The sequence below is a fragment of the Daphnia pulex genome, chromosome 3 (genome assembly GCF_021134715.1).
Source record: "Daphnia pulex isolate KAP4 chromosome 3, ASM2113471v1".
In the NCBI taxonomy this organism is placed as follows: Eukaryota; Metazoa; Arthropoda; class Branchiopoda; order Diplostraca; family Daphniidae; genus Daphnia; species Daphnia pulex.
In genome coordinates, this window is record NC_060019.1 from 10106936 (window position 1) to 10123054 (window position 16119).

The 16119-nt window shown below is 43.5% G+C and overlaps 1 protein-coding gene across 1 annotated transcript; it reads right to left on the reverse strand.

The window, feature by feature from the left end:
* Positions 1–8: 8 nt before the first annotated feature.
* Positions 9–15949, reverse strand: LOC124191055 (muscle calcium channel subunit alpha-1-like). Its single transcript, XM_046584023.1, has 39 exons — positions 15772–15949; positions 14314–14614; positions 14076–14181; positions 12950–13089; positions 12763–12869; positions 12173–12325; positions 11885–12081; positions 10568–10671; positions 10102–10268; positions 9925–10033; positions 9685–9830; positions 9509–9582; positions 9283–9434; positions 8535–8742; positions 8267–8387; positions 7885–8194; positions 7724–7803; positions 6765–6981; positions 5289–5418; positions 5045–5211; positions 4865–4952; positions 4692–4799; positions 4558–4610; positions 4334–4480; positions 4054–4255; positions 3778–3987; positions 3645–3704; positions 3498–3581; positions 3241–3429; positions 3029–3173; positions 2842–2957; positions 2555–2779; positions 2287–2491; positions 1954–2201; positions 1790–1885; positions 1571–1728; positions 1340–1377; positions 685–731; positions 9–615 (listed from the first exon to the last, which is right to left on the reverse strand). The coding sequence occupies exons 2-39, from the start codon at positions 14598–14600 to the stop codon at positions 337–339; spliced, it is 5673 nt and encodes a 1890-aa protein (XP_046439979.1). The 5' UTR covers positions 14601–14614; positions 15772–15949; the 3' UTR covers positions 9–336.
* Positions 15950–16119: the final 170 nt, after the last annotated feature.

Sequence of the window (16119 nt, forward strand, 5' to 3'; positions counted from 1 at the left end):
AGTAGGAATAAATATTTGAGGAGGATGTATTGAAAAAGATATAAGAGACAAAAGATCTGATAAGGATTACAGCTACAGAATATTATCGACGTACAAAGATGAGAGGGGAGGCACTTGTTTCAAAGGGACAAGGATTTTTGGTTCACTGACAAAAAAAACATCTCAAACTTGACTGGAAAAAATTCACAAATGGCAAAATGGCGACGAATGTCGACACCAAAAGGCAAAGTCATAAAATCTCCAAAATTACCAAACAATTCACCAAAAGCTTTTTTTTTTTTTTTAAAGGTGAAGGATAAAAACAATTTAGGTTAATCTACCTATACCAAATATCGGCTAGGATTTGTGACGGGATTGCGGGACGTGGTCAACCTCATTGAAGGCCGAATTGAGCGCCAAAGTCAAGGGTTGGCCGCCCGGTCGTCGAATGGCCGCACCCGATAGCGCTGGAGTTCGAACTGCTGTGCCATCTCCGTCTTGCGTCAACATTAGCAAGTGATGAGCGGCCCGATCCATTTCCTCTTGCGTCATATCCATAGCCTCTTGCATTTCTCGTGACGTCGTTCGGATAAAATCATCATCTATAAATTTGCCAAGTCCTTGTTCCACCAGAACCTGAAATGAATAATTCATTGAGAATGAAAGAAAAGCTATTCGATCCAATCAGTGATGCTCTTTGTGTACCTTTCCAACCAAGCTCTCAGCCGATCCAGCGACGGCTTCCTCTTGAGCTAGAATTATGCAAAACAGTTATAAATTACAGTGAATTTAGGTTGGAGGAAAGCAAATATTTTGACTAAGTTAAACAATAATTCATGCAAATTTCGTCTCCAAAAGGGTTAATAGTTTGAAAGACCTGGCGGCCAAGGATGCAAAGTTAGACTGCAGGAAGTTCTAGGTGGATCAGCACATTCATCGAATTTGAACGACGGAAGCGTTCGACTGCACGTAGTACTACATAAGCTCAAACGTCGAGGGACGGTTGCAGTGCGTCCGGGAAGAACGCCGGCCAAAGCCATAGCGTAAGCGTGCGCTTGAGCCAGCCACAGTCCACCCGTCAATCGACGTTCGTTCCGCCTACTAAAACAGCGGGGCAGAGTAGATGCAGACCCCAGGGATGTTGTTGAAAGGACGCCGTGAAACATATTGCTACTGGTGCGTTAGTAGACAAGAAAACAAAAGAACATACCGTGATGTCAAAGGCTTTATAATGGTTAATTGCATGGTTCCCGTGACGAGTTAGTGTTGTTAAAAAGAAAAAAAGGGGGACACGTTCTGAAGCCGGCACCCAGCACAAAACAATTCGGGATTTTAGGGGAACTCTTTCTCTAACTCTTACCGTTGTAGCTTGGATGTAGGAAATTCTCATCGTATTTCCTACACGGATATCGACGACACATATAAAGACATCATTAAGGCGACTTGCAAATGTGTGTGTGATTGATTACTCAATTTCATCTCAAGTAATGATTATAAGTAAAATAAATAGGTCAAGCGGCGTCTTACGAAAATGAAACAGAAAAGGAACGGTTTTCTTATTATTAGGAAGCGAATTTTGAATAATACTTACGGCAGACTTCCGTTGTTGTTTGTCTGATTCTGCTGCTGTCGGAGACGCAGTGGTCGGAGTGGCATGGCTTCCGATAGGTCGTCACTGGACGAATTTATTGGCACGCTCTGCCCATTGGGAACAGTGACAGTTGCCTTCAGTAGCATTTGCGGCGATAACTTGAAGTGAAAGGAATTTAAATTAGTTTCGTTATTCTTTTCAGAGGTTTTCGGTTCCTACTTTAAGTGGCGACGATTCTGTGGGTCGTTGCCTTGATGATGGGCCGCCTCCTCTTCGCATATTGGACCAAACGTTACCAAATAAACTGTGGTTCCTCTGCAAGAACGAATCATAATTTGAGAACAAATTTGAAACAATTTTCCGTTGGGGTGAGCACGACGTACTCTATGCATGGGCTCTGGGTCACGTTCCATCAGCTCGTCAAGATTGCCCGAAATGGCTCTCTTTAACTCAGGCCCAGCGTCGTGAAGAGTTCGCAATCCTGCCTGTAGCGTCACCGTATCAACGCCAGCGCCTTCTCCGTCAAGTGCAGAGTCCTTGTTGAGCATTTCTTTCCTCTTCTTGAAGCGACGGAAATAATCCTGAATTAGGAAGGTAGCGTAGAACTTGCCCACTGTCACCTCGTCGTCGACTGCATTTAAAATGGGAAGAACGTGTCAAGTCACAGTCTCATTAAAGTGCATAAAAAAAAGGATTGCAGCATGTTGTTTTCTTACTTCCTGGCGGCGGCACGACTTGATCCAGAAGTTTGCCGTTAGTTCTTTTCCAAATTTTCTTGATGACGGCACGTAGTGTTTCGTTGGCTGAATCAATGTTGCCCTCTGTGTAGATTTTGAGCGACGTCCGCACCACGGCGAACAGAGTGGCGTTGAACATCACTGTTCCGTCGCTATTTAGCGGCATGTTCATAGACACTAACCGCTGCAGTTAGAAAGCATTTGATTATGGCCGATACTTAATTGAAAATTTAAAAAGTCAAAATACCTTGCAAGCTACACGATGAGGGCATAATTTACCGAAACCCAACGGTGGTGAGATTTTACGTAATAACGTCACAACGTCCAAATGTTTGATACGTCCTCTAGCGTCGGGATCGTATTCACTCCAAAGACGGACAAATTCGTCCAGATGATGCGGGCCCAAAATGGACCAATCGCGAGTGAGATAATCAAAATTATCCATAATAACGGCCACAAACAAATTGATAATCTAGCGAGCGAAATCAAAACATGAATTTTCACACAAAACCAACCGGAATGCTTTAAATTTACCAAAAAGGAACACAAAACGTAGAAAGAGATGAAGTAAGGGATGGCAAACTCGGTACCGCAGTGGTCTGTGGAGTTGTTACGAATCTCGTCCGACAGCGGATCACAAGCTGGGGCCTCTGTTTGACCAATCAATAAAAACAGACAATATATATTTCATTTTAAATTTGTGTTGTAAAATATAACCCACTTTGCGACGAACAACCGAGCATGACATCTTGCCAGGCTTCTCCAGTGGCCGATCGGAAAAGGACAAGCACAGCTTGCGGAAATGTTTGAAAGTTGTTGTTACGGTGAATAGCAGTATCATCGTCTAGCGCAATTTTCCCGAAAACCTATAAACGCACAATCAAATTCAAATTCCTCATAAAATCTCGAGATTGATGCAGGCGTAGGCGGTACCTGCATTCCGATGACAGCGTAGATGAAAAATAGCATCACGATCAATAGCGCAACGTAAGGCAGAGCCTGGAAAGATTTCATAAACGTCCACAGCAGAGTTCGGATTCCCTCTCCGCGACTGAGAAGCTTGACGAGTCGCATAACGCGGAAAAGACGGAAGAAATTGATAGAGATGAGATTGGAATCGGGCTAATGAAATTGGAATGTCGTTAATTCAGTACTACGCCATAAAGCAACACCAACATCTCTTTGCTTACATTCAATTGGGAGTAAACGATGTCGATGAAGCTACCCAAGACAATAACGAAATCAAAAACGTTCCAGGGATCGCTAAAATAATTCTGCAAGAAAAAAATAATTATGAAAATGAATTTTCTAATCACGAAATGTACAGTAAAACTGACCTTGAACCGAAAGGCAGCTAATTTCAATAGAAATTCCAATGCGAAAACGCTTGTGAAAATCTAAGAGAAAGCAAGCGTTTTAATTTTAGAAAACTGGTAACTCCTGGTATCAAAGCTGTTGAGAAAACATTACCATATTCAGAATGTCCAGAGCTTGAGTGTAGACTTCTGGCTGACCGTAGAATTTCATACCCAGCGTGATGGTGTTCATGCTGATCAATGTGAATAAAACATATTCGAAGGGCTGCGACGTCACCATCCACCAGACTTTATATTGAAACCGCTGTTTAGGGATGTAGCGTCGGAAGGGTTTAGCTTTCAAAGCGAATTCAATACAATTGCGCTGCGAGGAAAAATAAATAAATCCTATTTGCCTGACACATACAAATCCAATATTTATGAGACAGACCTGATTTTTATCCAATTCGCAGTTTCGATATTCCTGCTCTCCCTCGTTTTGAAATGTGACAATAACGAAACCGACGAAGATATTGACCATGAAAAAGGCAATAATAATAATGTAAATAAAATAGAAGCAGGCAATCATTGGCCGGTAGTTGTGCATCGGTCCCATGTCTTCCGTGTGCGAGTCAATAGAGACGTATAACAAACTGCCAAAGGAAAAATAAATAAGATATTTGTCATTTAAAAAATAAAGAAAAATCAATAACTCTGCAAATCTGAATTACCCGGGCCATCCTTCAAACGTTGAGACTGTAAACAACGTCAGCATGGCTTTACCAACGTCATCAAAATGAAAGTCATTGTTTTCCCATGTTCTATTGGACACGGTTGGGCGCTCAATATCACCGTCTTCGTATTGAATAAAGGTTCCTCTGTGATAAATGGCTTTAGAAAATCTCTCCAATTGTTTGGAAACGCAAGAAGTTAAGCGGAATCAAACAGAACTTACATGCAGTCATCCCTAGTCATTTTTGATGGATCGTTGCACTTAAAAAACTTCCCCTGTCGATGTAAATCAGTTTATTACATTACAAATGGCTCCTGGCCAATGCCCAAATCTCATTGTGAGTATTGTGTACGTACCTTGAAGAGCTGGACTCCGATGACTGCAAACATGAACTCGAGGAGGCATGTAACCAGCATAATGTTGCCGATCGTTTTGACGGCTACAATGACGCACTGGACGACGTGCTGCATCATTAACGAAAGAAATGACGTTCACTTATGAATGCGTAATGGACATAGGACAGAATTACCTTGAGGCCTTTAGCTCGGTTGATGGCACGCAATGGTCTCAGCACGCGAAGTACTCGAAGGATCTTGACGACGGAAATAGCTCCGGAGCTACAAAGTTATAATAGTGACATAATGGCAAATGAAATGTAAAAAAGTGTAGACTCGAAACTACGAGGGTTACACATGAACGCATTTTATACCTGAATCCAAAGGAAATTAGAGACACACAAACGACCAACAAATCTAGGAGATTGAAAGCCGAACGGCAAAAGGCTCCTTTGTGTAGGACCAATCCGTATGCAATGACTTTCAAGGCAATTTCAATAGTGAAGACAGTTGTAAAGAAGTAGTCAAAGTGATTCAGAATCTGCAACAAGAAAGTCCATGATTTCGTATATATACGTACTGTACGACCCAAAATAATCATGTTGTTGAAAGTTAGACCTTGTTTCGATCCGTGTCAGCGCTCAGTGGATCCTCTGCGGCCAACATAGCCGACGAAATGAGAATACAGGCAAGGATAATGTTCCCAAAGTAGTTGTGGTTGCAGAACCAGTGACAGAAAACTCGGAACCTTCATTTTGTTTGGAAAGAGACCAAAAGCGGCCAAGGATTAGAGAGACTCGCTTCCAAAATTTGAAGCTGCGATCGATCGGATCCAGCTCTCCGCTGACCCTCATGCTCGTACACACATATATATATATATATCCTTAGGCTTTAAACACTCTAGCATAGTGCAACTCTAAACAAACAGGAGCAGTGTGGAAATTCAATAGTTCCTCACTCAACTAAAAATGATTTGGTGTCTTAACAGACTCGGGTTGTCTTGGAAACTGTCGTCAACGTGCGTCAAGCAACATGTTCTACTTCAATACCCATGTCGACATTTACTACTACAGCACTACCCACATAAGGTGGGACCGTATAGCTATATTATTCTATTAGAGACGCCTTCAAGAAAAATCTCCATAGCAACAACCAATCACAAATAAATAAGGAACTAGGAGAAACTTTTTTTTTTTCTCTGCCTTTGAAATCGAGCCGGATTGTGCTAGCAAACTACATAATGCACGATAACTAATGCATATTCTAAGGGCTGTCAGTCATGATGACATCAATCGGCGGCTCAGAAAGTAAATGGGAAGTATACAAAACGCGATGGTAAACTGAAAGAGGCTCGTCACGGGTATAGGGTCCACTGAGTCTATCCTCGTGAATTGCCAACAATAAGCGGACTGATCACGGGGAGGTCCCCCCCTAACGGACTGATACGAACGGCTTTGGGTGCACCAATGAGATTAAGACATCAATCATGCTCAGGCTGAATACACTACGGATCATTCTGCCGTAACATAATACGTAATCCTATGAATATACTTTTAACAAAAGGGAAGAACCCTATTTTTGGTGGTGGCAGAAAGAAAATTGAATCGAGTTTCTCCGTACGGACCGACTGTCGATAAAGGGTGCAACTATTCATAATTTGCTATTGGTAAATGTCCTGTCCCATTCACTCAACAAGCACGAAAAAAAAAAAAGACCGGCAGGACCAGGAAAAGCACGAACACATCAACACAAACAAACACACACAAACATAGAGGGGAAAGCAGCGAGGGCTCATATCCATCGACGGTCTCTTGTGAATGGTGCGATTTTTGTGCGGTGGACCTGCGGCGGCCGAACGTTTTCCGTGCAACAAAACAACATAAAAAAGTTTCGCAGCAGGTAACAGAAAAAAGAAAAAAAAGATAAACACAACGTGAATGTGAAAAAAAAAAAAGAATGGCACGAAACGGCAAAAAAGTTCCAAGAAAAAAGTAGAAGAATTGAGCAGTTTGGAAGGAAATGACAAGACAGTATTGTCTGATTGATTAAAAAAACAAAAGAGATAGATAGATTTTGCGAAATTTCGGGGGCTACCTGTTGGAGTGGGAGAGTATGAAGAAGGAAGTGTAGGGGGGTATGGGAATGATTTTGTTGTTGGAGCGGGCGACGGCCGACGCGCGTCGCGGACGCGACGTCACCGGCTGCCCGTCTTCATCCTCTTCTTCCTCCTCCTCCTCTCCGACTTCGGCTTCCTCCTCTTCTCCGTTATTATCATCATCATAAGATCCTTGATCGTCACCCAAGCCCTCGTCTGCTTTAAAGCCAATTTACAGCAGTTGGACAGGGAGTGGGGGGGAAATAAAGAGCAGAGAGAGAGAGCGAGAGAGAGAGAGAGCGACAAGAGGTGCGTAGAGAGAAAAATATGTACAAAATGGATGGCGGGGTAAACGTAAAAAATAATAATAATAATAAATAAAAAAAACCAAAATATGGCGGTAGGGTATTTGGCGGACGACACGAACACACACACACACGGAAAAAAAGAAAAAAAAAAAGAAAAAGAAATTGGATTAGTTTGACCGTTGGCGGACTGCGCTAACCTGTTGGTGTGTGAGAAAATGAAGAAGCTCGATCCTCTCGGGATGGGCTTGATCAATGTGGGCGTTTCATCAAACCCAGGAGAAGGCCGCCGATGAGGTCGGGCCGTTATTTGCACGTTAGTGTTCATCATTTGCTCATCAGCTCCATCGACTCCGTCCCCATCGCTCGTCCTCGGCTCCTCTTCTATGTTGGCATTTTCACAGTCCACACCAATCGTGTCCATCGTGTCCAATCATACATTGTTTGTCTAGCTCTTTCTAATTCCCCTTTTTTTGTCAGGCGGTACGTCTTCTCAAAGTTATCAGCATCGTCATCCGTATCTTATTCATTCTTCCGGTGCGGAATTCCGCACACGACATTTCTTTCCCCCTCCCGCAAGAATGACGTGCCATTGAGGAGACATGCCGTCTGCAGGGCTACATTTTTCAAGCACATTCAGAGTGAATTGTTACCGTCTTTACTGGCGTCCTCGGTTCCCTCGTCGTCGTAATCCTGTTCGATTTCAATTATGGTGGAGCTGCCATCCGCTTTTCTATTAAAATAAATTTGTATTCGCATGAATTTTTCACTTGGCTGCGACACAAACAAATAATAAAAAGAAAAAACCACTCGCTTCTTTTTAGAGGATCTCTTCCGGTCGGACATGCCGTCCGGGCTGCCGCCTGTTTGGGCGTTGTCCTCGTCGTCACCTCCTTTGCTGTCGTCGCCAACGTTGTCCTCTTCTTCTTCCTCGTCCAATTCTTCTTGACTTCGATCGTCACCGTCTTTCGTTGCCGAATCACTCGCCGCCGATTTATCTAAGTCAGCTTCAGCTTCCGCCTTGGCTTCGGCTTGGTCAGCCTCTTCCTTCTCGATAGCCGTCAACGATTCAGCATCGGCCAAGTTGTCCACAGCGATGGCCAAGAAGACATTCAGCAGAATGTCTATTGATAGATTTAAAGATACCAGTTATTCAGGGCAAAGGGGGGACGACGAAAGATCCAAGTTGTTCTTACAGTTGCCGCAGATGAAGAGAATAATGAAGTAGATGCAAGCGAGAATACCCAGAGATGCTACACCCCCGTAGGCTTTAATACCGTCGTACATGACCGCATTCCAATCTTCGCCCGTCAAAATCTTTTCGACCCCAGGAGAAAAATCAAATAAATCCGTCCAATTAGTGAGGATCAAGACGACATTAAACGGGTACAGGGAGGATGGAAAAAGGAGATAGAAAAGCCATCACCGAAACTGAAAGAAGACCACCACCACATGTATTGTTACCTGAAAGACGGTTAGTAAACTTTGCCAGAAGGAATCAAAATTGCTTCTCGGCAATTCTTGATTCTCAAAGTTGAATTTGCCGCCAAAGACTTGCATGCCCAGCAGGGCAAAGATGACCATGAAGAGGAAGAGGAGCAATAAGAGAGACGCGATTGATTGGATCGAGTTGAGCAGCGACGCCACCAAGTTGGAAAGTGAGCGCCAATACCTGCGTTATTAATACCGGCCGCCATTCAGTTAAGATTAATACATTATGGGGATGACGACGTCTCCTTGCTAATAATACAGTATGTACACACAAATTGGCTACAGTATACTAACTCACAACGGATTAGTGACACAGTAAGCGTTTGTACTACACGGCACGAAAAGATTATTTAACGTTAACGACGAGCCGCTCGTTACCTGGGAAACGGTCAAAAAGGAATCCCAGGTTGAATCGAAATTGCTACGGTGACCGGGAGGAAACCGGCCACCGAAAATCTGCGATCCCAGCACGGCGAAGATGAATATAAACAGAAAGAGAAGAGACAGGAGCGAGAAGACGGATCGAATGGCGCTCATCATACTGCGGATTTTGCCCATTGGAAAGCAAAATCTTGGGAGTCATCCGTAGAAGACAGACGAGAGAAAACCATGCAAAAACGTATAATTTGAAAAAATAAAAAAATTCCACACATGCTTTCGTTCATGCAACAGACATGCCTCAACACAAAGACGTGCCTCGTTAAATGACGTCAACTCTTACTTTGTAACTTTGAAGACTCGGAGGAGACGGACACAACGTAACACGGACACACCCAGAGGGGGCATGAGGTCCGTTTTAGTTAGGACCACTTCGACAATACTGCTGATGACGACGAAACAGTCGAATCGATTGAACAGCGACACGAAATAACCCTACAGGGAATAGACGATGAAAAGATATATATTGAAGAAAACCCTTTTCAACGTCTGATTTTGGCTCTTCTTACTTGGAATCCCAGGCTGTACATCTTCAGCAACATTTCAAAGGCAAAGAGCACGATGAAGAAGATATTGGTCACATCTGTCGTGAGGCGGATGGAAGAAAAAGTCAAGAGCAGTCGAATGCTATTAGCATTTAAAGTGCAAAGCAAACAGCAGTCGTCCTATACGATGGATATATTACCTTGGAAGAAATCCAGCCATTCGGGTTGTTGATAGTGCTCGGTTGCTAGGACGCCCGTGTTCAGAAACACCAAAATGATGATCAGCCAATAAAAAGCCTGAGATTTGACAGCTTTGCGACAGGCCCGGCGCATACGACGATTGCTCCTGTATACGGGAGAGAAAAAAGGAGGGCAACCGTGGATAAAGAAATGATGTAAGATGTCTTTCAGCTCCAGTGAGCAAAACAGTCTGAGTATACCGATCCCAGTTGCGCTTCTTCTGCGCCCACCACGAATCCTGTGACGTATCAGCGTTGCTGCTCTCCTCCGTCTTGTCGACACTATTGTCCTGCTCTCGTTTGTTTTTAGCTTGAAAACCAAATGGAGCAATGAAGCGTAAGACGACATCTTTATGACAGCTACTACCACTGTAATACCGTGCTTGGGTTCGTCGTGATGTCGGTCCTCGCCTTCCGGCTCAATATCTTCCGCTTGGGTGATCCAATCTAGATAACCTCGCAAATCTTCCTCGATTTGTTGTTTTTCGCGCAACTTGTGAAAGTCACCGCGCGCTTTGGCTTTCTCTCTTTCCTTGGAGAACTCTCTGAATTAAACGATAGCAACAAAAACAAAAAAAAAGACGTCCGCTATTTTCTTTTCGTTACATTATTTACTAGGGGTCTTTATCCGCCAGACAGCACATAGTCATTGGCAATATGGTCCACACACGACCATGTACAGTCGCTTCCTTATAATTAGATCTGAATGAAGACGACACGAGGAGACTAAGCAATCGATGCGTAAAGAGCGCGGCCCACCAGACAAGAGAGTGTGGTGATGCAATCTCAAGTCAAGGGGGAGCGACCACCAAATCAAATCATCACTGTCGGCACGTTTACGTACCCGCTGAGAACACCAAGAATCAAGTTCATCACAAAGAAGGCGCCGATGATGACCATCGAGATGAAGTAGATCCATTGCCAGGAATTACCCATGGCATCTTCTATCTTTAAAAGGAAAGAAAAAAGTCGAGGATTAAAAGACCATTTAAGGCGATCAATGTTGTAGGTATATGGTCCTATAAGGATCAGTTAACAATCGACATCTTAAACCACCAAGGGGGGACTTGTATAATAAGGTACACGAGAAATCGCAGGTCGATATTCGATATCTCTCGGTTGTTAGGACATTGCCGCGCCCCCTCCGCAGCTAGATAACGAGCTTTCAGCTCTCTGTGACTTTATTCTCAAAAACTGTCCAAGGGGAAAAACAAACGATGGTCTCGAGTGTCGTCCATCCTTGAGCGAGCAAAGCACTTGGCCGTAATCCACAAAAACAAATAATGAGGCTAGCTAAACCAACAAGACAAGCTGCAATGAAAACAAAAAAATTCATGGCTCTTTAACCCTTATATATACAATGTAATGTGTGTAACCAACCTCGTCTCTTTTCAACAAAAAAATATACGGCGAAAAAAAGGAGAAGATTTGGACGGTCGATCGATAAGGTTAGAAAGCAAGGGACAATCGCCAGATGGACGTGGACAAACGAGCTGAAACGACGATCCTTCACTCGTGTCAATTATCGGGTTCATAGGATTAAAGACCGTTTCACTTGAACGATTACCAGCTCAAGAGATTCTTCATTTGTGTCATTTGACTCCAATCACTTGGCAGCTTTAGTACTTATTATGTCAATCTCAAGGATGTATAATAGACCCCTTTGTTTTTACCACTGCTGATGACTTCCCAGACAATAGCAAAAACAAAAGGACTATAACAACTCTATCGCAATTCCTTCGAACCTACTTGAATTACGTGAGGAATGGGCTTGTTATATAAAGAGGAATTGAAAACCAAAAGTATGGGACCATACGTGGAATACGACACAGACAAGTTTGGTTTTCCCCCCCTGTGCATAAAAACTGTGCGTGAAGTTGGGGATTTTTCCTCGAATCGTTCGCAAAGGGCTCTCTTTCATCAGAGTTTATTTATCGCCGAGTTACGAGTTTGTTTGGGAAAGGATCTAGAAGTTTCTTTTTTTTTGGGGTTTATTTGAACTGAAATTCAGTAGTTCCTAAAAGTGTTTTTCTTTCGATGAAACGCGAGATTATGCTCACGATCTTTTTCTTTAGCGTACTACGAGTGTTTGCATTGCTCGAGGGGCGGGAAGAATTCGGAGGAAGGGAAGAAGAAAAAATGGCACGTGACCAAGACTTACTTGATACAACACGTCAGTCCAGCCTTCGAGTGTGACGCACTGGAACACGGTAAGCATGGCTAGGCCAAAGTTGTCGAAATTAGTGATGCCATCGTTGGGTCCCTCCCAATCCGGAAGACACACCATTCCGATCGTTCTGCAATCAAATCCCACCTCGCTTGAATTGGAGCACGGATGAGGATCTTTCATCATGTCACCTTAACAAAAAAAAAAAAATGTGAAAAAAAAAATGCTACCCGAGCGTTCACACACACAAAAAATAATCAAAAACTTTTGAGAAATTCTCACCGGTTTCGGGATCGTAGCAAGTTGTGTGTAATTTTCCGGAGAAGAGTTCCAATCCGATGATGGCATAAATAATAATGACAAAGATGACGAGAAGAGCAATGTGAAGGAGCGGGACCATGGCTTTCAAAATGGAATTCAACACCACTTGCAAACCTATAGGAATAAAAGGGGAAAATGTAGTAACTTTAAACGATCCAGAAGAAACACTTTGGGATTGGACGTTTGTTGAAACGGTGAGATGAGGGGGAAAAGTTTTATTTCTTTTCGTTAAGGCGAAATACGATTAGAGCATCGTGTGACTTATAGCCGCTTTTCTCCTTATGTCCATGCAACAACCCACCAGGGATAGATTTGTCCAAGACGCGAGAGCGAACTTCTCACACGTTTTAAAGATACAAAAAAGTTTCGGCATTGACGAGCCATCAAACTCGCCTCTCGCATCCGCTACTCCGGATGCCGTTCTCCACTTACCCTCAACTTCCCGTCTATTTATAAATAAACCCTCACACACACACATGCACGTACATCTTTATCTCTTTCCATACCCAGGGTGGATATGTCCGAGAAAATCGATCACAACAGACACTTACTGGGAACACCGGAGACGAGACGCAGAGGCCGCAAAACGCGAAAGGCTCGCAGAGCTTTGACGTCGAATCCGTCTTTCATCATGGTCGACAGTGCCGTGCTCACGGCGCTGTAAAAGGAACAAAACAAACAGTTTAATCAAGTAGGGCTTTTGTTGATACAGAATAAAGACTGCTGCTGTGTCAATACCCAATGACGACAATGGTGAAATCGAGCAAATTCCACGTATTGCGTAGGTAGGCCCCGCTGTGTGCGACGAAACCATAGGCGATGATTTTCATGACGCATTCAATGGTGAAAATAACCAAGAAGACATATTCCACTTTTTCCTGTCATCAAAAATGTTGAGAATGATTGAAGCGAAAAAAAAAAAAGGAGTGAGGGAGAGACATCCATTGGAGAGGGGTCGGCTTTTCATCTTGCGGATGAATGATGACTATAGGAGAACTTCCGACCGAGGTGGAAGTAGAAGATAAAAGCGGTTAGAAAGACACGCCGTATCGATCCAAAGAATTCCCAACCCAACCAGCTGCTGGCCGTGTGGTACTTTCTATCGATTCGCCATTCCATATTCGATTATTTTAAATAAAATAAGGACACGACAGATCAAGTGACATTTCCACGGGGAGATTCTCGGGACTGTAGCCAGCAGTTCTTCCGCACGCTTGGAAATAAAGCTAGGGACGTCAAATGCGATGAGGAGTCCACCAGCTCGGCGTACTAGGAAACAAAGTCGTCGGTGCTACTGCTTCGCCACTTGATTTTTTAGGACGCTACAAGTAGTCGAAGGGTAATGTTTTCGTGACTGGATCGATAAAGAACCAACAGGTTGGCCTAATCGATCATCAAACGGCCTAAACTTTTGACATTCATCACGTGGAGTGTGTCGCAGAGATAGTACACAAGCGTTGCAATCAGCTCACATATCCTGGCATTTGAAGCTGATGAAAGAAGTTTCTTTCACGGACAAAGTTTATGTGCTTAAGTGCAAGTTAATGGGGCGAACACTCTGGTGCGGCGCTATCAAGGAAGAAGAAGAAAACAAAAATCAATAACTCGATCGGTTAAGAGTCAATCTATCGGCAGTTTGGAGCTAACTCGATTCTGCTGGCGTGACTTAACGACCCATCTACTATATCGCTGGGGAATGTTTCTTTCTTTTTCCTTCATCTTTTTTTAAGGAAGCAAAACGAGAGAAGAATGCCGAAACAAGGCCAAAAAGGAGGCGTCGCCGGGAAGATCAATTTGAAGCCCAACATCTTTACACGCAGCCAAGTGAGAAACTCGAGTGTAGAACAAGGACGACTGTACTTACCAAATAAGCATTGGTAATGTTAGAGTCCCCGTTGGGGTACGGCGTGTAGACGGCCAAGGCAACGCAGTTGGCGAAGATGGTCAACAAGATCAAATACTCGAACGGTGTGCACAACGAACAATGGGTTAAGGATAATATCATCACAGTTATAAAAGAACTAATTGAATCTAAAAGAAAAAACAACTAAGCTATTCGAGCTCGAAGGTAACGAGCTCGTTATTAATAATCAAAAGGATATTTCCACTCGACGACGCTGATGCAGAGCTTTCGCAGAGGATTCGTGAGCGAGAGGCAAAGGAGAGCTCGTTGCGGTCGTTCCGGAGGAGGTTTTCCTCTTCGACTCATGGCCTTTCTTTTGGCAGCAGCTGCGGCAGCGGCAGCAGCGGCTTCGGCTTCTGCCAGAGTTTTGGCCGGTCCGGCAGTAGCTGATGGTGCCGTCGCCTGTGCGGCAACGCCTGCGGCCGCGGGAGTTCCAGGTACAACCGGAGTCTCCGGAGACACGGCCAACCCGTTTTGACTTTCCATGATGATCTATGGCTCTGCAAAGTGCAACACGTCAAGAAATTAAACAAATAGTAGGCTAGTTGGTTCAAACAACTCACAACTCAGACGGAATATGTAGCCAATTAATAATTCATCGGTTCACTCAGTGTGTGTGTGCCGTTGTGACTGAGTACACACCGCACGCTCCAGCCCAAAAGAGGATCGATATTCCATTACTTAACAGATATATACGTAGACAGCTTTCCCAGCTCATGTATAGATACCATTGTAATCCAACACGGAAATTCAGAAGGGAGGGGGGGGGGAATTCATTTCACGTTGGGTAACCTTTTGTATACAGCAAACCAGGTTGACATTGTAGGCTCACCAGATTGCTCCGGTTTACGGTGAGAAGTTCAATCCAAACCAAATTAGACCCAAAACATAATAAACGACCAAAAAGTTAAAGATTTCAAGTATCGATCAATGCTCATCGTATTTAGCAGACTCCTACGTACTGAAGCAAGTCACGTCCTCGGCGAGATGAATTGTGTGAAAAAGAAGAAGAAAGAAAAAACGATATTGTATCCGCCATACCACTGCCATCCTTATTTTTACGAGACGAACGCATCGCAAAGAAACGTTATTGACGCTAGTCACGCCTGCCTTCAACGGTTGACGACTTGTTCGATTCCTTACCCCGCCCTTCTCTCTCCCTCCCAACCCTCCGGAAAGGGAAAAGCTTCTTCTAAGAGAGTTAAACACGATCAAATAAAATTTGACTGATGGCAACGTTTTGATGGAGTGCAGAGTTCTAAACTCTTCACTCGTGTTTCCCCAGAGAAGCAAGACTTTATTTGCTTAGATAAGACTTTTCCTCGTTGGCATTTCTTTTATTTCGTTCTTTCTTCCTTTTGAAAAGAGGACAACAGGAATGAGACACACGATAAGGATCGATGAACGAGTTAATGAAGCTGCAACAAAGGCAGTACACAACGTGGTGAAGAGGGATTCTTTTCTGCACTGAATTAAATGAAAAACGAGTCTGAGCAAAAGAAGAGAATCCTAATCAAAGGTTTGGCGATCTAAAAACACGCCGAGCATTGTGAACAACACTTGGCCGTACGATTTTGGCGGAAAACCGGTTTATCTTGGCTATAATTAACACACAGGAGAGGAGTGAGCCAATTTGGCTAAAACAACGAATACTAACCTATATGTAGATATAAGATGGTCTTTGAAGTCTGCGGGACATTCTTGTAATAACACTGGAGGATCGTGGGTTGAATGTTCAGATATTCAAGCACATTGTGTATTGTTTAGGAACTATAGACTTTCACGCCCGCGCGAGAGCCCGCCAACCATTCGACTAGCAGGATTCACTCGGGGTGGGGAATAAGCTGCTGAACACCATGCTGGTCAAGTAAAACCAGATGGCCATGACAAACATTTTTCTGTTCAAATTTTTTTTTAATAGTTAGACCTTATAATTTAAGTGATGAATTTTTTGGTATTTGAAATGACGAAATTTTGAATAGTTCATCATAACGAAAAAAAAGAA